Consider the following 24,083-nt stretch of genomic DNA (forward strand, 5'->3'; position numbering starts at 1 on the left):
ACCTTTGTTCCGCTTTTAAATGCAGGATAGCTGAACCGTTTTCTACATCTTGCAAATTTCATGCTTCCCCGAAAGCAGTTGTGGCACATCACAGACTCTAACGAAGAGCACTGATGAATCATAAAATCAGGCGAAGCAATTATTTGATATTCCACAGCGGAAGTAAGGATGAGAAAAATCAATTGGGATATCAAAAACCTCCCACGCAGCCTATATCAACAAAGACAGACTCTTAGAAGGCTATGTGAAGAAAGCATCAAAAGGTAGCTAATTCATGTACAGATGGGCAGTAAAATTGAAATGTATTCAAGAGATACTTTTGCATTACACTGGTTTTAAAAAAAAAAAACATCTTCATGCAGTTATATAAATAAGTTATGTATTACATAACATATTTTTCCTCTCCACTAAACTTAATGCCTCGCGTCACTATGTTCTCTCTGAATATCAATCACAGCATATAGTGTAAATCGCAAAATTGCATTACATATCTAAAAATCAGCTGAAGCCTCATAGATTCTCGCATGCACCCCACCATCTCTGTAATGGGAAACTGATTAATAACACAGAGGACCCAGAGCGTAGCTACAGGAGTTTATAAAAATGCAAGTTTATAAATACAAGCACGGTGAATAAAAAGTGTCAGAAGCTGTCCTGGGATTCTTCAGCGCTGTACTGCCTGTGCACTGATGAAGTACTTTTTTTTTTAATGGCCTGATGAAGATGCTGCACTGTAGAGGAGACGGTAGAATGCAGGGCTCCCTAAGCAGGCTTGATCACGTCTGCAGAGAAATGAAGAGCAACTCTGCTCTCCTGACGGAGGAAATCTAGTGTTTCTTTTGCGCCTCTACATCATGAAACCTATGCACTTGTTGTACGTCGCTCTGGATAAGAGCGTCTGCTAAATGCCTATAATGTAATGTAATGAAATTCCCTTTGGGTGCCATTTTGTGGCACCGGGTGAAAAGCAACGTGCCCGGGCGCGGTTCAGACAGGGACCACACAGGAGAGGTTCAAAGGCTTTCCACCAGACCCACGCCAGCTCAGCGGCGGGCCAAGGGAGCTCTCAAAATGCATTGAAATGGAGATTACAAAATTAGCGTCAGCCTGGAGTGATGTCTACTCAATTCAATTCAATAAACTTTACTCATCCCTGGGGGGAAATTAATTTCTGAGCATGTTTTATCAATCGACATCAAAAACAGCCCGGATGTAATATACACAATAACCTGACGTCACATACAACAATAAAAAAAAAAATTCACAACACGATTTGCTGCGATGTGACCGTGACCATTAGCTCTGACAGATTTCCTCCACCCCACCAACACGCAACAGATCATCAAAATAACAAACAGCACAACTAGCACAGTTAACAAGCGTGTTTATTAACTTCAGTGCCTCGGTCGGCTCAAATCAAATTTTGACATTTAAACGAACGATTTAGCGCAACACGAATCGATCCACACAAGACGCATCGATGCAGCCGTGTCGTGTCGTTTGCATCGCGATGCTCTGACACATCAATGTTTCATTATACCGCTACCATAAGAGGCAAAAGATCGAAGCAGTCTGGTGCACATTTTCTGTTATGCATACTGTTAACAGACTCTGTGCAAAACTTATAACGTTTATGATTTGCAGAGCACATGCACAGGCAAACTGCATAACAATACTGGATAAGCTAGCAGACAAGTCAAGTCAACTCTCAACATACGAAGAGAAAACATTAGCAGAGTGAACTGCGGTAAATCAGTTGCCAATCTGCTAATTGCATTGAGCTGCTGTACCTAGCTGACTGCATTAAGAAAGCAACAAATCTCAAAGTTGCCACCTACTGTTATTTGTGTCGTGTTAAACCTTTTAAAAGCAAAAATGTTAATAACTGTATTAGGTTAATGCATTTTCTTAGTCTGTATTAATCAAGGTTAAGAGGAGTTCACATGCAGCTGCATAGTGCAGTCCTTAAGCATTTGGACAGTGACCATTTTTGTCATTTTGGATCTGTACTCCAAAACATGGATTTGAAATAAAACCATGAATATGAGTTTAAAGTGCAGACTGTCAGCATTCATTTCAGGTTATTTACATCCACACCCAGTTAACCATGTAGAAATTACAGCCCTTTGTATACATAGTCCCTTCATGTTATTTTTCCTTAAAAAGAAGCTGTCAAATTTAGTACTTGGTTGCAAATCCTTTGCATTGCTGGGTATTTTCCCGGGTGATGCTCTGCCAAGCCTGCAGTGCAATCGTCTTCAGTCCCTGCTTGTTTTAAACCCAATGTTTTAGCTATGTCTCTGCTCAGTTTATTCTGATTCGTCCACCCCATGATGGTCTGCGCTCTACTGCCATTGACACTGATTCAGTCCTCATGTTGAGAGACAATAGCAACAGACTCCCAATGCAAATGCCACACCTAAAATGAACACTAGGCCTTCTGTGAGCTTTCTTGCACATGAACATGGTCCAACAACACACAGATGGCCACAAAACAGCTAAGCAGCCAACTGTCCAGTTCCTATTGGTCCCCTAAAATGGAGGAACTGTGTACAAACGGGCTGCAAATGCTACACGGTTCACCTGATATGGACACAAATACCCTCAAATTCAAGCCGACAGTCTGCACTTAAATACCATGGTCATCGTTTAATTTCACCTCCAATGCGCTACAAAATTAGCGTCACTGTCCAGCTACTTCCAGACTGCAGCTTATTAATGGCATCTACAGCGCCTTTAGTGTTCACCTCTACCCACAATACATTTCACATTATTTCCTGTTACAACTTAAAATTTGAATACCTTGAAACATTTTCCCCCAACACAAATACAGCAGCGTCATGCTGCAAAAACATTTTTTAATCAACATTTTTTGAAATTAATGACTTGCATTCGTAATTTACAAAAGTATTCACACCCCCCCGCCCCCCCACGCCAAATACTTTGTAGATGGATCTTCAGCAGTAATTATGGCTAAAGAGTTTTTTCCCCCCCAGTACATGTGTACAAGCTTTGCACATTAGCTATGTTTGCATATTCCTCCATGCAAATTTGCTCCAACTCTACAAAGTTATACAAAGCAGATCAGTGGACAGCAGTTTTCAGGTTATACCGCAGCTTTCCACTGGGATTTGAGTCTGGCCTTTAGCTGGACCATTCCTGAATACTGGCCTTCTCAGAGCCATCCATTATAGTTCTTGCCATGTTCTGCTGAAGAACTGAATCTTCCCCCTAAACCCACAGCATGCAGCAGATATCTGCTTGCTGACTTGTTTCTGACCTCTGCAGCACAGGCCCAAATGAGGAGGGCACTGGGACAGTTAAACAGGCCTTCATTTTCGGTTGGGGGCGGGGACTAAGACGCATGCCGTCATTCACAATCTAGCACAGCGCAGAGACTTCTCAACCAAACGCGGCTCAGACAACGAAAGGTTTTTCCATTTTCTTTTTCAATTTTTATTTTATTACATCGCTTTTTTACAGAGAAAATGCCACAGACAGTTTACGGGAAATCAGAAAACTGGAAAATTGAGAAGAGACAGGCTGAAAGGCAAACCCAAACTAAACAACACACACAGTGGTGAGAATATAAACGAATGTGTTTTTAAACAACATGGATCAACCTCCCCCACCCTCCATGCCCCTGTCGTTTTTCCTCTCCGTGCATCGCCCGCTACAGGCGACTGCGTTTCCACACAACCGGTTGGTTGGGGTAATAAACCAATCATCCGGCTCCCAGTGGTGGTTTATGGGTTCACACAGGTTACAGTGACTGACCAGAGGGCAATTTGGGAGGAGCACAGAAAATACTCAGAAGTCCCTGGATACTTAAGGACAGACTAAATAAAGGTTTGGGGATTCATGTGATTGGCTCCCAGGCACCTGAACTGTGCATCGCCCTGCTTTTGCTAATGTATCAGTCACTTTGTGTTGTTTAATAAAAGTCAGCTGTTTTTGTGTTCATATATGATTTAAGAGGCAGTGGAAGCAGCAGGCAGGTCCCAGTTTAAAATCCTCCTCCAGGCTGCACACAGCATGTGCAATCATTCCAAAGCCATCAGATAAGACAGGTCCTACCCACAGCAGATCACCAGCGGGGGGGGAGAGGGGGGGCAGCTCGGAACAGGGCGGCCATTTGCAGGCCCCAAGAACAGGAGGGGTCCCGCCGCTCGGAACAGGGTGGCCATTTGCAGGCCCCAAGAACAGGAGGGGTCCCGCCGCTCGGAACAGGGTGGCCATTTGCAGGCCCCAAGGACAGGAGGGGTCCTGCTGCGCACCCTTACACCCAACATGGTAACACAGAGTCGGCGACATCTTGGGCGGGGCGGGACGAGACCGCGAAGGGCCCCAAACCTGCTACAGCAGCGAATCAGGACGACTCCCCCCCCCCCCCCGGCGGAAAGCAGGGTGTAGATCGACCGGCCAATTACAGAAGAGACCGATCAATGAAACCCAGGGACACACGTTTGCCACAGACATTGCTGCTCCCGCTCCCCAGAACCGCTCTCCCAGCCCGCTACACTGGCACTGCGCTCCCCAGAACCGCTCTCCCAGCCCGCTACACTGGAACTGCGCTCCCCAGAACCGCTCTCCCAGCCCGCTACACTGGCACTGTGCTCCCGCTCCCCAGAACCGCTCTCCCAGCCCGCTACACTGGCACTGTGCTCCCGCTCCCCAGAACCGCTCTCCCAGCCCGCTACACTGGCACTGCGCTCCCCAGAGCTGCTCTCCCAGCCCGCTACACTGGCACTGCGCTCCCCAGAGCTGCTCTCCCAGCCCGCTACACTGGCACTGCGCTCCCCAGAGCTGCTCTCCCAGCCCGCTACACTGGCACTGCGCTCCTCAGAGCTGCTCTCCCAGCCCGCTACACTGGCACTGCGCTCCCCAGAGCTGCTCTCCCAGCCCGCTACACTGGCACTGCGCTCCCGCTCCCCAGAGCTGCTCTCCCAGCCCGCTACACTGGCACTGCGCTCCCCAGAGCTGCTCTCCCAGCCCGCTACACTGACACTGCGCTCCCGCTGCCAACTCAATTCAAATCGACTCGCATCTTAACACAAAATTACAAATCAATTACGCTAACCGGCCTCATTAGTTCCGTTTCAAAGTGTGTGTGCGAATGCGCGTTCGTTCTCACTCCCATCTTGTGCGTTACCCAGGGAGAGGGGGGGAGAAGTAGTTTAATTTAATTGGTTGATTTTATTCATTTATTTTTGGTGAAAACACCCACGGAGCATTTTTTTCCCCACTTCCTCCTCCACTTGTGTTTTTCATCTCGCGGTGTGAGCGACGCTTCCCTAAACGCGCCCTGCCAGTCTCCTCTCGGGCACGGCTGGTGTGCTCAGCGTGCCGCTGTGATTTCTGCCTTGTTACCGAACACATCTGAACACTGAAGCAGGCTGACAAGGCTCAGATCCGTAGTTAGAAGAACCAGAAATATACTACAGCACAGATACGAGGAGCAAAAATTATGCGAAAACTATGCTCTCACACTCTCACACACACACACACACACACAAAAACAGCCCTCAATGGCTGTGTTCCCAATACAGGTACAAGAGTAAATTCTTAGATAAGAGATAAGATTTAGATAAGAGAGGTATTCTATGTTCAACTCAAGAGTGGCAAATTACAAAATTCTACTGACTCGGGTGGGTTGAAATCAAAACATGAACTTAAAATGATGGCAAGTCATTGCAGCTGAAGCCTAACCACTGAAACTGTATAAATAACCCTCAGCAGGATTGGGGTCGATCACATTTCAGTTCAGAAAATCAAGTGAAATTAAACAAATTAATTTGACAACGATCTTAATATTCTATGAGGATTTTGCAATTAGAGGAATTAAACTTAATTTCATTTTCTGAATTAAAAGAATCAAAATATATTACTGACCCCACCTTCAAAGGCAACACAGTTCACCTGTGAACCCCCGAAGATCCCCTCACCCAAATTCTGTGTAATGATTTCTAACAAATATTATTTTTGCCTAAAAAGAAACAACAACAAAAAAAAAAGTAGCAGTGTAAATTTAATCAACATGCAAAATTTTCAACAAGGGGGTAAAAATCAGGGTCTGAGAAGCGCTTTCATGTTGCCTTTCAACCCGGAACGCCAACTCCGAAAGGAAGCGCTAGCAGAAAGCTAACCCGTCAGGCAGAGGGTCTGAGTGCGGAGGGCTAGCAGAAAGCTAACCCGTCAGGCAGAGGTCTGAGTGCGGAGGGCTAGCAGAAAGCTAACCCGTCAGGCAGAGGTCTGAGTGCGGAGGGCTAGCAGAAAGCTAACCCGTCAGGCAGAGGTCTGAGTGCGGAGGGCTAGCAGAAAGCTAACCCGTCAGGCAGAGGTCTGACTGCGGAGGGGAGCGCTAGCAGAAAGCTAACCTGTCAGGCAGAGGGTCTGAGTGCGGAGGGCTAGCAGAAAGCTAACCCGTCAGGCAGAGGGTCTGAGTGCGGAGAGGAGCGCTAGCAGAAAGCTAACCCGTCAGGCAGAGGTCTGAGTGCGGAGGGGAGCGCTAGCAGAAAGCTAACCCGTCAGGCAGAGGTCTGACTGCGGAGGGGAGCGCTAGCAGAAAGCTAACCCGTCAGGCAGAGGTCTGACTGCGGAGGGCTAGCAGAAAGCTAACCCGTCAGGCAGAGGGTCTGAGTGCGGAGGGGAGCGCTAGCAGAAAGCTAACCCGTCAGGCAGAGGTCTGACTGCGGAGGGCTAGCAGAAAGCTAACCCGTCAGGCAGAGGGTCTGACTGCGGAGGGGAGCGCTAGCAGAAAGCTAACCCGTCAGGCAGAGGTCTGACTGCGGAGGGCTAGCAGAAAGCTAACCCGTCAGGCAGAGGGTCTGAGTGCGGAGGGGAGCGCTAGCAGAAAGCTAACCCGTCAGGCAGAGGTCTGACTGCGGAGGGGAGGGCTAGCAGAAAGCTAACCCATCAGGCAGAGGTCTGAGTGCGGAGGGGAGCGCTAGCAGAAAGCTAACCCGTCAGGCAGAGGTCTGAGTGCGGAGGGGAGGGCTAGCAGAAAGCTAACCCGTCAGGCAGAGGTCTGAGTGCGGAGGGGAGCGCTAGCAGAAAGCTAACCCGTCAGGCAGAGGGTCTGACTGCGGAGAGGAGCGCTAGCAGAAAGCTAACCCGTCAGGCAGAGGTCTGACTGCGGAGGGGAGCGCTAGCAGAAAGCTAACCCGTCAGGCAGAGGTCTGACTGCGGAGGGGAGCGCTAGCAGAAAGCTAACCCGTCAGGCAGAGGTCTGAGTGCGGAGGGGAGCGCTAGCAGAAAGCTAACCCGTCAGGCAGAGGTCTGAGTGCGGAGGGGAGCGCTAGCAGAAAGCTAACCCGTCAGGCAGAGGGTCTGAGTGCGGAGGGGAGCGCTAGCAGAAAGCTAACCCGTCAGGCAGAGGTCTGACTGCGGAGGGGAGCGCTAGCAGAAAGCTAACCCGTCAGGCAGAGGTCTGACTGCGGAGGGCTAGCAGAAAGCTAACCTGTCAGGCAGAGGTCTGAGTGCGGAGGGGAGGGCTAGCAGAAAGCTAACCCGTCAGGCAGAGGTCTGAGTGCGGAGGGGAGCGTTAGCAGAAAGCTAACCCGTCAGGCAGAGGTCTGAGTGCGGAGGGGAGCGCTAGCAGAAAGCTAACCCGTCAGGCAGAGGTCTGACTGCGGAGGGCTAGCAGAAAGCTAACCTGTCAGGCAGAGGTCTGAGTGCGGAGGGGAGGGCTAGCAGAAAGCTAACCCGTCAGGCAGAGGTCTGAGTGCGGAGGGGAGCGCTAGCAGAAAGCTAACCCGTCAGGCAGAGGTCTGAGTGCGGAGGGGAGCGCTAGCAGAAAGCTAACCCGTCAGGCAGAGGTCTGAGTGCGGAGGGGAGCGCTAGCAGAAAGCTAACCCGTCAGGCAGAGGTCTGACTGCGGAGGGCTAGCAGAAAGCTAACCTGTCAGGCAGAGGTCTGAGTGCGGAGGGGAGGGCTAGCAGAAAGCTAACCCGTCAGGCAGAGGTCTGAGTGCGGAGGGGAGCGCTAGCAGAAAGCTAACCCGTCAGGCAGAGGTCTGAGTGCGGAGGGGAGCGCTAGCAGAAAGCTAACCCGTCAGGCAGAGGTCTGACTGCGGAGGGGAGCGCTAGCAGAAAGCTAACCCGTCAGGCAGAGGTCTGACTGCGGAGGGGAGCGCTAGCAGAAAGCTAACCCGTCAGGCAGAGGTCTGAGTGCGGAGGGGAGCGCTAGCAGAAAGCTAACCCGTCAGGCAGAGGTCTGAGTGCGGAGGGGAGCGCTAGCAGAAAGCTAACCCGTCAGGCAGAGGTCTGACTGCGGAGGGGAGCGCTAGCAGAAAGCTAACCCGTCAGGCAGAGGTCTGAGTGCGGAGGGGAGCGCCAGCACACAGGCCTGGGGCCAAAACAACAAACGCTAATCAGGCGGATTATTCAGAGTTTCATCACAGTTTCAGTGCTGTGAGTCACAGCAGGTGACAAGGCGGGGAGAAGGGGGGGGGGGGGGGGCGGGGGGCGGGGGGGGCAGCGGGGGGGGGGGGGGGTGGATGAGTGCAGCGCGAGTTGTTGTGTTTGTGAGGAGAAGAAAGGAGGAGGAGGAGGGAGTGAGGGAGGGGGAGGAACAGAAAGAGGAGAGGAAAGGAGGAGGAGGGAGTGAGGGAGGGGGAGGAACAGAAAGAAGAGAGGAAAGGAGGAGGAGGGAGTGAGGGAGGGGGAGGAACAGAAAGAGGAGAGGGTACAAAGTACGTCTGCTTAAAATGCACGCCGCTCCGCGTTTCGACAAGCGTCTGCGGCGGCCGACAGGAAGTGTCCCCTTCAAAAGTGGAAGTGCTCCATTACGGCTCGTCTGCCGTAGGAACGAGCACTTTCCGCACGCTCCGCACACGTGCAGACCTCTGCACACCGTCACAGGCCCAGCCCACCCCACCCGCGCGCAGACACACTTCAGCGTGTCGCGGGAAAAGGGCCTTCTGACTGCAGACAATGAAATCAAAGTCAGCCGCCCCAAACCGGTCCGATCCAGGTACTTACTGCCATTGTCCCTGCAATTCTGACAGCTCACACTTAACTGACTACAATCAAGAGAGCAAAAACATGGTGTACCACAGATGTCTCAATACCTCAACAACAGAAGCCATTTCAATATCACAGCATGAGTCACAATCTTTTCTTAATTTTTTTTTTTTTAAGAATATTTCTTGAAAGGAACCAACAAATGGAAAAAGGCCAAAATTCTTCAGATGAACTCATCCCTGGGCATCTATGCGGCAGCGGCGGCTTCTCACTGGTGCTTTTGAAAGCTTCAAACGCCGCGGTAAATTAACGAAAAATTCAGGAATGTACAGGCCAGAAAAAACAAAAAAAAAGTCCTCCTGCGGTTCATGCAAATCCGCCTCATTTGGAGCATGTCTGTGCTTTGCATCGCCACACCGCAGCTGCCGTCACATGCCATCGGCCAATTTTGCTTCGTAAGACGATCTTCCCCAAAACCTCCCCTACAGTTGAATGACATACTGCAATATTGGAATTTAGACTCTGCATTTCCTGCACAGCCTGTTTCCCCCGAGAGAGAGAGAGAGAGAGAGAGAGAGATATAGCACAAACAAAATGAAATGCTTAGTCAAAATTCATTTCAGTTCAACAGGATTGGACCGAAGACTGACTGGACGATTAGAAGCCTTGCTCAATCACATCGTGAATAAGAAGTGTAGGTCAACACAAGTAGAATACATTTATTTTTTCCTGACAGATTCTATTGTGGCATCACAATGTTTAGTCATTCTGTTTAGTGACTCTTTTTAGTAATTATTTTTCTAAACCATGCCAGTTCTGGCACCGACTGGACAATTACAACTGCGTGATTAGATTATGATTAGATTAGATTTAATCCAAAATCTAATGCATGTTGCAGACAAGTGGCTTGTTCTGAAGGTGTGGTTGTGTCTGACCAGATTGCAGTCATTCTGAATGAGTCTTCACAGAGCAATCTCAGTGACTGCGTACTGGCACAGGGAACGCAGAGCGGTGACTGTGTACTGGCACAGGGAACGCAGAGCAGTGACTGTGTACTGACACAGGGAACGCAGAGCAGTGACTGTGTACTGACACAGGGAACACAGAGCAGTGACTGTGTACTGGCACAGGGAACACAGAGCAGTGACTGTGTACTGACACAGGGAACGCAGAACAGTGACTGTGTACTGACACAGGGAACACAAAGCAGTGACTGTGTACTGGGACAGGGAACGCAGGGCAGTGACTGTGTACTGGGAGGGGCTAACCTTGGATGTCACTGGAGGACCAGCCTTCAAATTCAGTTTCGGCCCACTGCCCCCACCCCCGTGTCCTGAGAGGGGGAGGGGGAGGGAGCGGGAGAGGGGGGGAGAAACTCTGGACTAGTAAGCTGTAACGGTCAGTATCTGCCCCTTTGAGAGCTCAGGGGCTGAGGCTGATCTTACCAGAGAGAGGAAAAGCAGCATCCCAGACTGAAAACACGGAGGTACCATGACCCCCCCCCCCCAAAACTCATTTCACAGCTCTGCTCAGGGACTGCAGATCGACTGAGCTCTCCCACATCCCTATCATTATGTACGGGCCCTATACACTGTATATCGCGGGGGGGGGGGAGGGGGGAGACAGAAAGGTAGGATTCCATTTCAGCCTTTTCATCAGAAGCTCAGCACAACCTTTCGGCTTCACCCACCGCCACCCCCCTCCCCAATCCTAGCGGGAAATCCTGCCAACACATTGCCCTCTCTACCCTTTCGCTGTTTTTCCACCGAGTTGCCATTTAAATTGCGGCAGGACAGTGTGAAGCCTCCCGCTCTGGCTCTGGCTCCGACTCCGGCTCGGCAGGGAGGCTGCGGTGCCGCCTGCCCCGAGCGCCGTGCGAAATCTCCACCGACTGTAAGGAATCAGAAATTCACGCCTGTCCAACGAACGCATTAGCCACGGATGACTAGCAGGAGCAGGATTCAGTACGCCCACTACCTGTCTGGGGCACGCAGAGATAATGAGGTGGCTCTGCTTCCCGAGATTAGAAAAAAAAAACAGCCCTGGCGCTGCTCGAGAGCGGGCGTAACGATGGCGAACGCCGGCCCCTCAAACGGAACCCCGCCGCTCTCCGCGTTCCAGCGCTTGACAGCGATTGTTCTTCCGTGACAACAGGTAGTCCCGCCGAGATCAATTTGCAGAGCGAAACAGCAGCGCTTCCTTTTCGCTCAATAACCCCACGCGTCACGCGTCACCTCCCCCCACCCTCCCACCCCCCCCACCCCACCCCACCAGAAACCGCAATGTGCCATTTAGCGACGCTAACTCACCGCGTCCAGTCAAAACTCGTTAACCAGCGCACGGCCCCAAAAAAATCAACAACCAGAAGACGAAATCGTCCGTGCCGCTCTGAGCCGAAGCAGACGTGTTCCTCCGGGAGCGCAGACAGAGATCGGTCGAAGGGCCGCTGGTACTACAGGCGAGTCAGCGGACGCGTCTGCGTTCCAAAATCAGAGGCAGTTCCCCGCTGCGCGACCAAACAGAAATCGCTTCGGGGCGCGGCCCGCAGACACGGGTGTTTCCAAACCGCTCCATCGCCGGGTCTTGCGCCACTGGGATTAGGGGAAAGTACCCGTGTTACAGAACGGGGCATTTTGTAACGCAGCCGGGGAGGGGGGGGGGGGGGGGGCAGCCAGGGCGTGTGCGAATCGCACCCGCCACCATCACCCTTAACGGACCGCTCACGTTGCACTTCACCCACAGCTTCCGGGTTTATAACAGACGCTTTCATAAAAGCATCACATTCTATGCATAACAGTGTCCGTTTCCACCAAGCAAGGCACGCAGCCTCGCGCAAAGGAGAAGCTGGCTAGTGACTGCTCCTATCAGGGGTTGGGGTTCATATCGGGGGCGACATAGCTCAGGCAGTAAGAGCAGTTATCTGGCAGTCGGAGGGTTGCCGGTTCGATCCCCGCCCTGGGCGTGTCGAAGTGTCCCTGAGCAAGACACCTAACCCCTAACTGCTCTGGTGAATGAGAGGCATCAGTTGTAAAGCGCTTTGGATAAAAGCGCTATATAAATGCAGTCCCTTTACCGTTCGATGGCACGCCCAATTACGAACACACAGAACATGGCGGCGAAGGGCTTTTCCTCGTTGACGCAACTCTGACGGCGCTGAAGGTTTGACGGAAGATAAAGAAGTCAAAGCAGTAACTGAAGACGTACACAGGAGGTCAACAGGCCAACGTCTACAACCATTCCTGCTACGCTATTCAAGATGTGCAAAGAGGTTTCCTTTAAAGCGCAGAAAAAGTTAATACTCTAATAAACATTTTGATGAAGAGGTACTTGACCTGAGGGGGGGGGGGGAACGAGCACACGGCGTACACTGTCAGTAACGGGGCGCGCCACTCCTAATTTAATGTTTCGTCTCGTTGCCAGTGTGCTGCATTGTGTCAGAACAGTAGACAGGTCCACAGAAACCACGGGGATGAGAAAAGAGCTGGAGGTCCTATTACAAGGGGGGGGGGGGGGAGGGGGGGGGGGGAACAAAGCCCTGCTTTCCAAGTGCTCTTCCCTCAAAGAACAAGGCGAAGCTACAAAGAGGGGCCATTATCGTGCCAGTCACTGATCCCAAGCCCGCCCGCCGCCCGCCCGCCCGCAAGCCCGCCCGCCGTCGGAGCGGCGGAGTCTGAGCCGGCGGTAAGAGCGAGTCGCTCGAGCGCGATGAAAGGAGCGCGGACCCGCCGACGCCGGATCAGACGCGACGCTCCCTCAGCCGAGCGGAGCGGAGCGACGGAGACGAACGCGCAGCGACTGCAGAGCGTCCCTGCGTGCGCCACACGGCTGGAACACTGAGAGAGATCAGACTGGATCTGAGAACAATTACAACCTAACAAGCGCCGCTTCCACACAAATCGCCCACAGGAGAGAGAGAGAGAGAGAGAGACAGTGCTTAACATTATTTTAAAAAAGAAAAAAAAGAAACATTTCTAAATGCAGGGCCGTTGCTACTGTATCCAGGGTGTCGAAAACGCAAAGCTTGCGCAATACGTGCGTACAGTGCTGTCAACAATGCATTCCTGAGCCTTATATCTACAGAGGAGAGGAGAAAAGGGCCACATCGTGATCTAAACTGGGAAAAAGAGCATAGTGACTGGTGGCAACCCCCTTCCCCCATCAAAGAAATATATTTAAAAAAATGAATCAAACATTTTTCGGACAAAATTCACCAGACACCGTTTCACACACATCCAGTACATACATGCTTAACATAGCAGCTAACCTTTTGCTCATACATAGAAGGAAACATTGCAGGAGAGGGCTACAACAACCTTCTTGAACCGCCTCCACAAATTAAAATCTGCTCCAGTATATTTCACCCTTTAGCAGATGCTGCCATCCAGAATGACTTGCACAGATTAGGCTACATATTTGCACACAATCCAATGATCCAGCCGTGCATTTTTACTGAAGCAATTTTAACCACTTTTGTGCAAACGCACGACGGCAGCAACCCGAACTGGGAATCGAACGCACAATCAGTTGAGTTAAAAGCCGCGCCCGTTCTACCCACAATGCCGCGTTATAGCTACCGTGCGCTTGCCAGGCGCGGGGAGCAGAGACCCACCTTTTCCGTGCGTCTGGCTGTCGTCTGTGCGTCTGAAACGACGCGGAGCGACACAGAGTCTTATCGCTCCCGAGAAGGCGGAGGGGCGATAGCGAGGGGAGTCGAGTTTGGACAAGCAGGAGGTGCGCTCGGCCGCAGAGCGGGAGGGGGCGGGGGGGCGGGCAGGCGGGCCCGGGCAAGCCCGCGGGATTACGAAACCCCGGCCAGAACGCGCGCCCCCTCAAAGCACCGCCTCGGCGCGGAAAGACAGCGAGCTCGATTTCGACAGCGGCTGGGATGCGCTGGACCGGTGTCTGGCCGGGCACACGTGTACTGCAGCTCGCCGGGTTCGGGGCAGGGCACCGGTCCGGTTCGGGGCAGGGCACCGGCCGGTGTGGGGCGAGGCACCGGTCCGGTTCGGGGCAGGGCACCGGCCGGTGTGGGGCGAGGCACCGGTCCGGTTCGGGGCAGGGCACCGGCCGGTGTGGGGCGAGGCACCGGTCCGGTTCGGGGCAGGGCACCGGCCGGTGTGGGGCGAGGCACCGGTCCGGTTCGGGGCAGGGCACCGGTCCGGTGTGGGGTGAGGCGCCGGCCGGTCCGGGGCGAGGCACCGGTCCGGTTCGGGAAGCAGCGCCGGTCCGGTCCGGTGCGGGGCGGAGAGCGGTGGGGCTAACGCTTCCCGCCGGGCCGAGCTCGTTTCAGGGGACGGCGCCATGTTTGTTGTGGCACACGTAGCGCTGGCATACACAGGAACCGGATGGGGGGGGGGGGGCGAGCTCGAACACGCCAGGCCATTTTCGTGCCTCACCGCAAGATCCCACAGCATTGCTCATAGCGGGAGTGTTCAGCTTGTCCTGCCAACACTGCCGTGCCCCAGGGTAGCCTACATAACGAATATTTGCCTTGCCTTTGGAAAACGGTGTGGAGTAACTGCATCGGTTTTAAACAAAAATGCAGTAACTCCACTTGGTGTCAATGCTGCACACTGGCAGTTGATCTCAAAACTCACACACACACACACACACACACACACACACACGTGTCTGCATGCGTAGGCCTACTAAGACACGTTCTTGAAGTCCCGAAATGGTCCTAGTTCAGTTAATGTCAAATGCGCCTGAATCCTGAATTGGACAAAGCCCATGGTGCTGATCAGACCATTCTTTCACCAGCCATTGCTGCTACATGCAAAAGAAGCAGCACTCATTGTAAATGTGCCATACTGAACATCTGCATGTACATATGTGGTTAAAGCTGAAACCAAATTCCTCCGTAGCATGTGTTTACTTCCTGAAAGGCTTTCTCGCGGCTGGATCGGGGGTACTGGATTCAGTAGTTAACAGAACAGACCCCATAAAGTAAAACTCAGTGTTTCAGAATTAAACCAAATCATCTAACGGATACTCTGGCCCTCTGACTGGAAAAAAAATTCTGACCGCGGATGAGGCACCACAAAACAATAAATAGTCAGTACCCGCTGGTGTAACAAGTAAAAAGCTAATTGTACAAATTGGCTAACAGACTTGGCCTACCGGGTCATGGCAGCGCGAGATAAATATTTGCTAGGGAAATTAAAAGGGTGCTCGGCAATCAGAATTAATGGCGTAAAGCAACAGGTGACGAAGCTGACTGGGCAGGGGTTAATTTGGGATTCTACGAAGTACGGAAGTAACAGCAAGTGGAATCGGTTCAATGAGGATAGGCGTTTGTTAAGGTGCGTGAGCGTATATCCTGAGTTTGCCTATTCCAAAGGCGGACTCCCCTTCGGCACTTCCGCTATTTGCTGGCCTACAATTTTTTAAACAATCAATTTGGGGAAGAATAAAGCACCTCACTCAAAGACATGCACAAATGTATCTGTAAAGTTATGCTCACATTCAAAAACAGGAACTGAACTTTCACAAAGTCACTAATGGTGACCCACCATTAACACACTTATTAATCACTAAAACAATGAAGCAATTTACATCTGAAAATAACATTTGATTTAACATTGGTACACGGGACATAATCCGGGACATCGTTTTGACCATTAACGTGGTATATCTTTGTGCTGTGGTTAAACTATTAATAAGAAAAGCCTGTACACAAATAACAACTTACCCCATTGTCGTACGCGACGGATCCCATTTCCCTCGTTTAAAATTTACAAGTAAAAAATGAAGAACGCTCCGGAAGGTCGAAGACTTGATTGTTAGAAATAAGAGTAATGGAGGATATGTCTACTTGTAGCGCCCAATTAGATCACAAGTATATTCGGAAGCGAAGAACAGGTGCACGGTTAAGAGACGGCCCACAGGAGGACGAAAACTCTTGTTCTAACTCGCACCCATAAGTTCCTATACAAGTTAATGCCGGAATCCTGTTTGTGCGTTCGCTTTGCTAGACAGGAAAAAGTTTGGAAAGAAACGATTACGTGACCAAACCGAAACGACGTCCCTCCCACATCAACCTGGCTGTGTGACGTAAGCTAATAGTAAGGTGAGAGCCGAGACAGAACCGCGGAGGCTACTGGGACAGGCGGAATCCACATCCAACAGGCGACGCTGCAGCGAGCATGCACAAGTAGTCCATAGTCATACCTGTTCAAAGGATAGGAAAGCCCATTGCGAAACTCTCACCAACCATACAATGTCTGTAAATACCTGGATAATAGAACTAATTACTTCCCATATGTAAACTAATCGATATATTAAGCAATGCATTTATTATATCACAAGAGATATTTCGAGGCTCTCGTGCTCCATCGGACACCGGCACGAACAGGGGGAACTGTCAATCGATACGAACTGCGCTCAACCGTCGCGCTTCAGTCAGCTACGACTGTGTGCAATTATTCCGTCTTATCTCCGTACAGGAGCTATACTGGCAGTGATTTATCTGCGGAAGTATTCTAGCAGGTAGTCTATCACCTGTGCACGTGAATGTGTCTCGCCAGGAAGTGGAATGATGTTTTATGAATTGGGGAATTTGCACGCGATTATGAAATGTCAAAGTTAATTTATTATCTTTATTTGACTTTGACTGCACTGGTTTTATTGCACCAGAGTCATCGAGAAGGGTACTGTAACCAATGTGGTTGTGAACCTACTGTACGGTTCACTCTTTCACGGAATATTTGTTTGATTTTTCATTCCAAGATGTCCACAGGCTACTTTATCATAGGGTCGTGAATAGGCATATCTGCGCCTGTGGACAAGATGGGAATGATCAAGACCGACAACCAATGATCTCCGACATGGTCGGGCACAGCGTTCATCCTGCAATACATACCAACATGACACAGCTAAATATTTAGCTGTTGGGCGCCCTCAAGTGGTCGAACATTGCGTCCCAGACACACCGAAGAAAAGACTCCAGAAAAATGCATTTTCCGCACCCCTTACAGCTGTTTATGTTGTAAGCAAACACAATTACTGACTCATTATTACCCATTTGCGATTCTTTCCTGTGAATTGCGATTTATGTAAGTAATGATGAGTGTTTCCAAGTCGTACATGGATGTTTAAAAAGCAACAACAACAACTCTGGACAACAAGATTTTGGCCTGCCTTATTTTATTTGTCGTCCTGCAAATACGTTTGGTGACAATTTATGGTTCCCGTAAGGTTGGAACCTTACATCCAACGTGCTCAGGTCTGGCCGTCAATACTTCGGCAATCGACGATCGATAGTCAAGCGGTTGCTAATTACAGTACACAGTAATCAAGAACAGAGCTTGTACCAGATGTTTATGGACATTTTGTTGTCACGGCCGATTGCCAGTCCATACAGTTTTACAATGCAGCCTAGTCCTTTTCCAGTCGCTTGTAGCCAAAGCGACTATCTCATAGAAATTACTGTAAATTGCCATTGGACTGCTGAATACCAAACTAGCTACTGCGTTTTTGTTTGTTTCTTATTTTATTGTACTCACACACTACTGTAATTCTCACAGTACAGAATAAACTAGTTATATTTTCTAATATGCTACTGCTTTCACTTCTTATCACGTATTACTACTTGATTTAGCTGTAGGGTGCTGCGTTAGTGTCTCGTCTTTACTGCATCGCACGCACACATGCACGTCTTTTGCTTTGAACATGAGAAGGGAGGTGAGCGCGTGTGTGCCTCTAATTGGTTAGAGCAGCAGCATTTTTCAATGTGTCATATTCTGTAAGGAACAGAAAAAAAGCATTGTGGAGTACCCAGGACAGCAATGGCAAAATTAATTTTCTGTGGACGCTACTCAAAGTAAGGAGGCAGTCATGGACACACAGAAATATGTAGGTGAAGGTGCACTACACAAAGAAAAGTGCTCAAAATCCTGTTTTAAAGAAAATAATTATAATAGCACATTCACAATCTTACAGGATTCCTATATGATCCTATAACACACAAGCAAACAAATAAACAATCCCATCCTCATGCACTACCTTATATACACACATGCATTACATTACATTACATTACATTACAGGCATATAGCAGATGCTCTCATCCAGAGTGACTTACACAACTTTTTACATAGCATTTACATCGTATCCATTTATACTGCCGGATGTACACTGAAGCAATGCAGGTTAAGCACCTTCCTCAAGGATACAACGGCGGTGTCCTACCTGGGACTTGGACCTCTGGCTTTTAGGTTACAAGACCAGCTCCTATTACACAGACCATCATTATATTACACTGCCACAGGTGCGCGCATGTGCACACACACACACACACACAGACACACACACACACACACACACACACACACACACACAAAATAACTCTGTGGTGCAAACGCTCAGCATCATTTTGAAAGCGCTGCAGTTCTCAGACTTTGGCACTCACAAAACAGAAACATAATTATTTCACAGTGAAAGATACACTGTGAAAATAAAGTGATGCACTGCATGACCAATAGGTATTCACAACAGTGCATGCTAGTTTTCAGGTTTTTTGTAGTTGATATCCCTTGAATTGTCGCAGTGCTAGTATTCATCTGTATATATTCACATAATGTGCAAAAAATATGCATTTTACTCCATATAAACACTACACAAGTAAAAACAACAACAACAGCAATAATAATAATAATAATAATAATAATAATAATACAATTTCCATACGCAATACACTGTACGGAATTAAAAACAGAGTTACATAATAAAATGCAATGATACAGCAACAAACAAATCATGTAACAAAAGTAAACATGAACAAATTATATAACAATACATTTTATATGAAAATAATGATACATAAATGAAAAACCTGTACATAAATTGTCAGTTTATGATAACTGTATTAAATAAGGTTCATAAAGTATTTCTCAAAATGTAACATTGGGTTTTGCTAGAGGACATATCTAGCCATTATCTGATCAAATATCAGATAATATCACTGGCCCAATAAGAGCCAACATTACTGTAGAAAGCTATTACATCTCTACCTCAGCAATGCAGATCGAATAGTCACCTAGATGTAAAATCCGATACTCATAATAGACGTAATTTCTCAACACCTGAAAAAATATTAACCAATGGATGGATAGAAGCTTAGATGGGAATTAACCAGCTTGACCCTTCAGAATTTGTGAACAAGAATTTAATTTCACAGTCCATGCTTTTGAGCTTTTAGCTATAGCAAAAAAAAAAGGATGATGTCTGGAAAAGGATGATGTTTTTATCCCAACAAAAAAAGTTTAGATATTTCAATTTTTTGACATAATACAAGTGTCTTGGAAGACAAAAAACACGTTACACTGAAAATATTTTCAAAAATATTGTTTATTTTATTTTTATTGAATGTCCCTTGAATGTGCCGGTTTCAGCGTAGCATAACAGATGGTTCTTGAGATTAAGAGCTCATGTCCCCTCCAGGGACCAAAAATGAATTGCCGGGTCTTAGGAAGTTATTGTGTTTGTGCGCGAGGACTGATCCTCCTTCAAGATCTCACACTGGGCCCCAGCACCCCAGGCCACCTCGTCCCTGCCCAATCACAGCACACTGTTTCAGGGTCCCTGTCAGCCAGGGCCCCATGGAACCATCTCCCCATGCCCGGCACCCCATAGGGCATCCCCATAGGGCACCTCCATAGGGCACTGTTGTGACTTCCAGAAACTGCATTTCACATGGAAAGCAAACGCCGCTGAAGCCAGAGGTTGTACTGTAGGGATGCATGATGCTGTCGTAGGTTGTGTCTATCAGCTGAACATAGCTTAAAAAACCAACACGTCGGCGCTGGCCAGATGCTGAGATTATGGGCAACACGATGGTCCAATGTGAAGAGGCAACAAACATTACCAGGACCGAACAGAACGTGTGACTGCGTAACACTGCAGGAACGATGGCTGAGAAGGCAGTAGAATTAAAATACCTGGGTGGTTCATACTGTGACCAGTATGAACCTGTTTTTAGCCTGTTAACACGTTGTCCCTCTACCAGTCTGGCAGGGTCAGTGTTCCCACCCCCAGGCCAGAACACGTCCCGAAAACCTAGCAAAAGGCTGACCCGAAGACACTTCCTGTTCGAGAGACAGGAAGTTACACCTAACAGAACATTCCGGCTTTTGAATAGGCCCTGAGGTTTGAGTGACATCTCATATGGGCCTGTCTCATATGGGACTGTCTCATATGGGACTGTCAATTCCCACACAGCATCTCTCCCATAGTCTGTATGGTCCTTGACTTTTAGAGGCCTAAATTTTATCACCTGACATGGAAAGCGAGTTGAAGTAAGGAAACTTTCAATCGCACGGACAAATCCAGACTGGGTTTGGGTTGAAATAATGTTCATGCACACGTATGTTTACATTTTTGTATATGCACATCTTAAAGTAAACTTAGTTGGAAAATAGAGGCAAAATCGATTTAAACAAATACATTTTAATCACAGGATTCATGTAAAGTGGCCATGCCCAAGTGGTGATTATCATAGTACAAACATTTAGTCATAAAGTCGTACTTGAGACACTCATACTCTCTTACAGCAATTGCATAAATACATAACCACAATACTAACCCTGATTCTTGTAATTCTCAAGTTCTGTCGTAAAGCAATCAGCTTCTCCTGCTGTGATGTTTGATCCTGCCTTTTGCTAAATAATTCTCAGTGTAATTTATACACTCTCAAGAAGGATGTGCAAATATCCAACACACTTCTTGTGTTACTACTGTTGTTACTTTTAACACACCTTGTGTCAAAAGGACTACTTATGACAATTTTACCTTTTCCTATTTCTCCATGTTCTTTTGGTTAATAAGATGTGATTGACACTCGATAGTTAGAAGCCCGCCCCTAGTTAAGCTAAAAACAAGAATTTTTAGCGGTGCTCTGCGCCTGTTCTTTTTGATCTTGGTGCATATGCATGTGCATTAGGGGAGTGTAAATAGTGGCACTTGTACACCTGTGTTTGCGTTCTTGTTCGACCATCCCAAACCGCATCACCTACTTTATCATCAAGATCTTTAGTAGTGTGTGTTACTGTGACATCATGTTACAGTATGCAGCCAGTCCAGACTATTTCTGTGGGCCCGGTCTTCACCCGGCCTAAATTCACACCCTTTACACCCCTTGGCCTCCCATCGTTGGTTACCAGAGGCTTCAAATCGTTCACCCTGGCATAGCAAGCTACGAACGGTAGTGTCCCTTCCTATCTTCAGGAAACGATTACGCCGTAAACCCTAACCGAAATTCTCCATTCGCCCAGCTCTCCCATTTCGATGGCTGTCCCATCGCGATGAGCCCTTGGCAGCTGCTCCTCGAGGCCACGGCTGATCCCTGCCCTTTGTCCCGAGATGGTGGAACGATCTTCCCCAACGGCCAGAAAGGCAGATTCATTACATTACATTTACATTACAGGCATTTGGCAGATGCTCTTATCCAGAGCGACGTACAACAAAGTGTATAACCATAACCAGGAACAAGTGTGTCGAAAACCCTAGAGAGAAGTACCGGTCCAAGTGCAGGGAACAACCGCATAGATTCACTGGCTGTTTTCAGAAAATATTTTTTTTTAATTTAAAACACCCCTTTTCGAATTACACCTTTGTGTTTCTATATATAATAAAAACTAACCCCTTCTCTCAGCAGTCTTGAAGTATCTACCTTGACAGTGGCACTTATGTGATTGCCACATTGCTTAACTCTTACTCCTCTAGTGGTCTTCGCTAACCATGTGGAATGCAGTTTTGTAAGTCGCCATGGGTAACACCATCTGCCCAATGATGAAATTGTAAATTGCATGCAAAAACATTATGACCAGCTTTTAAAAAATGGACACGTGGTTTTAAGTGCTCTATCTGACGAGGTCTTAAGCATTGCGATTGGCTCCCTTCAAACTGGGGAGTTTCCCTCGGCTCTTAAGAATGCTCTGGTGAAGCCACTTTTAAAGAAAAGCGCCTCAGACCCATTTGATCTAAACAATTTTAGGCCAGTTTCTAACCTTAGTGCGATTCATGAGAAATTAGTGCTAAAAAACTGAATGAGTTTTTAAACCTCCAATAGGACTCTTGAAAAGTTTCAGTTTGATTTTAAATGCAGGCACAGTACAGAGTCTGCTCTTGTAAGGGTAGTGGATGACCTCAGGAGGAATGCTGATGCTGAAAGTCTGTCTGTTCTTGTACTATTGAGTACTGAGTTCTGCCTTTGACACAGTTGACCGTACCATCCTCTTAGACAGACTAGAACAATGGGTGGGCATCACAGGCACTGCTCTTAACTGGTTTAAGACCTGTCTGACAGACCTTTCCTTCAATGTTAACCTGGGCCTGCGCACTTCTGAGAGTTTTAATGTCACATGTCACAGGTGTCCCCCAGGGATCAATTCTCAGACCAGTCCTTTTTAATCTTTACATGCTGCCTCTGGGAGGTGTTATCAGGAGGCACAGAGTGCAATTTCATAGTTATGCTGATGATACCCAGCTTTACATCTCCATATCCCCCAATGATAAAAGGCCATACGAAGTCCTTATAAACCTAGTTAAAAACATTTCTACTGTTGAATCAAAACAAGACAGAGGTGCTTCTTGTGGACCCAAAGACCCAATAAGAAAAATTTGTCACTCCACTTATGGACCCTGAGCTAAGATTTGAGACACGCATTAACTCTGCTTCTCACTTACTGACTAAAACCAAAAAGCGAGGACACATAAAAGCACTTCATTGGCTACCTATTCCTTTTAGCATTGATTTTTAAATTCTTCTTTTAGTTTATAAGACACTTTCTAGCCTAGCGCCCCCCTACCTCTCTGATTTGCTTTTAAGGTATGTGCCTAACAGAACCCTCAGATCCTCTAGCAGTAACCTGTGATTCACACCTAGATGCATGACTCAGACCTTTGGCTGGGCATTACACAGTGCCTATGGCCCCAGCCTGTGGAATAGCCTACCAGAGGGCCTGAGGGCTCTTCAGTCATTGGATGATTTTAAAAAGGAACTCAAGACATACATTTTTAGCATTTGCTTTTACATGAATTCTTACTGGTCCTGTTTTAATGTTTTAATATCTTATTTGATTTTATTTATTTGAATTTCATTTTGTTTTATTTTAATTTCATTTTATTGTACTTTTTGCTGTACTTGTTGTATTTGTTTTAATACTTTTCAATGCCTTTCATGATCCTAATTTATCTGTTTTTATCTGTTCTTTTGATTCTTTGTGAAGCACTTTGTGTTGCACTAAAGTGTTCTGCAATTGCCTGCACCTGTCTCTTGCTCTGACTGCACCTCTCTCTCTCTGCACGTGTTTTACCTGCTTCACCCAGGCCGTCTATTATCATTGTTGTCTATGTGATTCCAGTCCGCGTTTTGTCAGTCCCCTGTCATTGAATTAGTTTTCCTAATGTTCTTCACCTGGATGTTGTTTGTTACTCCTCCCTCACTCACTTAACCCCTCCTTGATTGTTACCTTCCCCAGTGTATAAATGTCAGTCTTTTCCACCTGTTCAATGTCAGAACGTTGATCAAATTCATTGTGCCGATTGTTAGTAAGCCTTTGTCTATCGAGATTCCTGCGACACCCCTTTGTACGACTTCACTATTCTTTTGGAAACTCGATTCGGCACCGTCCTCTCTCTGATTACCCGGCTTCGAACCTCGGACTGAATAAAGACAACGTTTTTTGGATTTCCCTGGTCTGCGTGTGGGTCCTTACACAGAACATCACAATGATAGTGTCTACAAAACATCATACATGCCATGTGTCCCTTGAAAGACAGATATCAGGCTCTTAATGAAATGTATGTATTCCCACGACAATGGTTATGAAACATTATGAAGCACTTAAAGTAATTGTCGTGTCTAGGAACCGACAGAATTCAAAGTCCAATCATTAATTTGTATAAAACAGCTACACGAGGGAAAAGATACCACAGCAGCAAGCTCTTCAGAAAAGTTAGACCTTATTTGCACAGGTGCATAAAGCCAGATCAATTCTGCAGAATTGAACCTTGATTGTCAGTTTTACATTCATTTTATACACTGTGTACCCCACAACTCTTAAAATACCATCTGTCCTTCTTGGCACCGCAATGATTTCCTGTTCTTGGGTGATAACGTCA

General features: G+C 48.0%; 1 protein-coding gene across 1 annotated transcript in view; it reads right to left on the reverse strand.

Moving 5' to 3' along the window:
* zmp:0000001114 (suppressor of tumorigenicity 14 protein homolog) overlaps positions 1-16,023 on the reverse strand; it is a 50,520-nt gene extending 34,497 nt beyond the window's left edge. The window contains exon 1 of the mRNA XM_035428427.1: positions 15,655-16,023. Within this exon, the coding sequence (XP_035284318.1) occupies positions 15,655-15,681 (27 nt within the window). The 5' untranslated portion in view covers positions 15,682-16,023. The remainder of the gene's footprint in view (positions 1-15,654) is intronic.
* Between the last annotated feature and the right edge of the window lie 8,060 nt (positions 16,024-24,083).

Source organism: Anguilla anguilla, chromosome 1 (assembly GCF_013347855.1).
Source record: "Anguilla anguilla isolate fAngAng1 chromosome 1, fAngAng1.pri, whole genome shotgun sequence".
NCBI classification, from domain to species: Eukaryota; Metazoa; Chordata; class Actinopteri; order Anguilliformes; family Anguillidae; genus Anguilla; species Anguilla anguilla.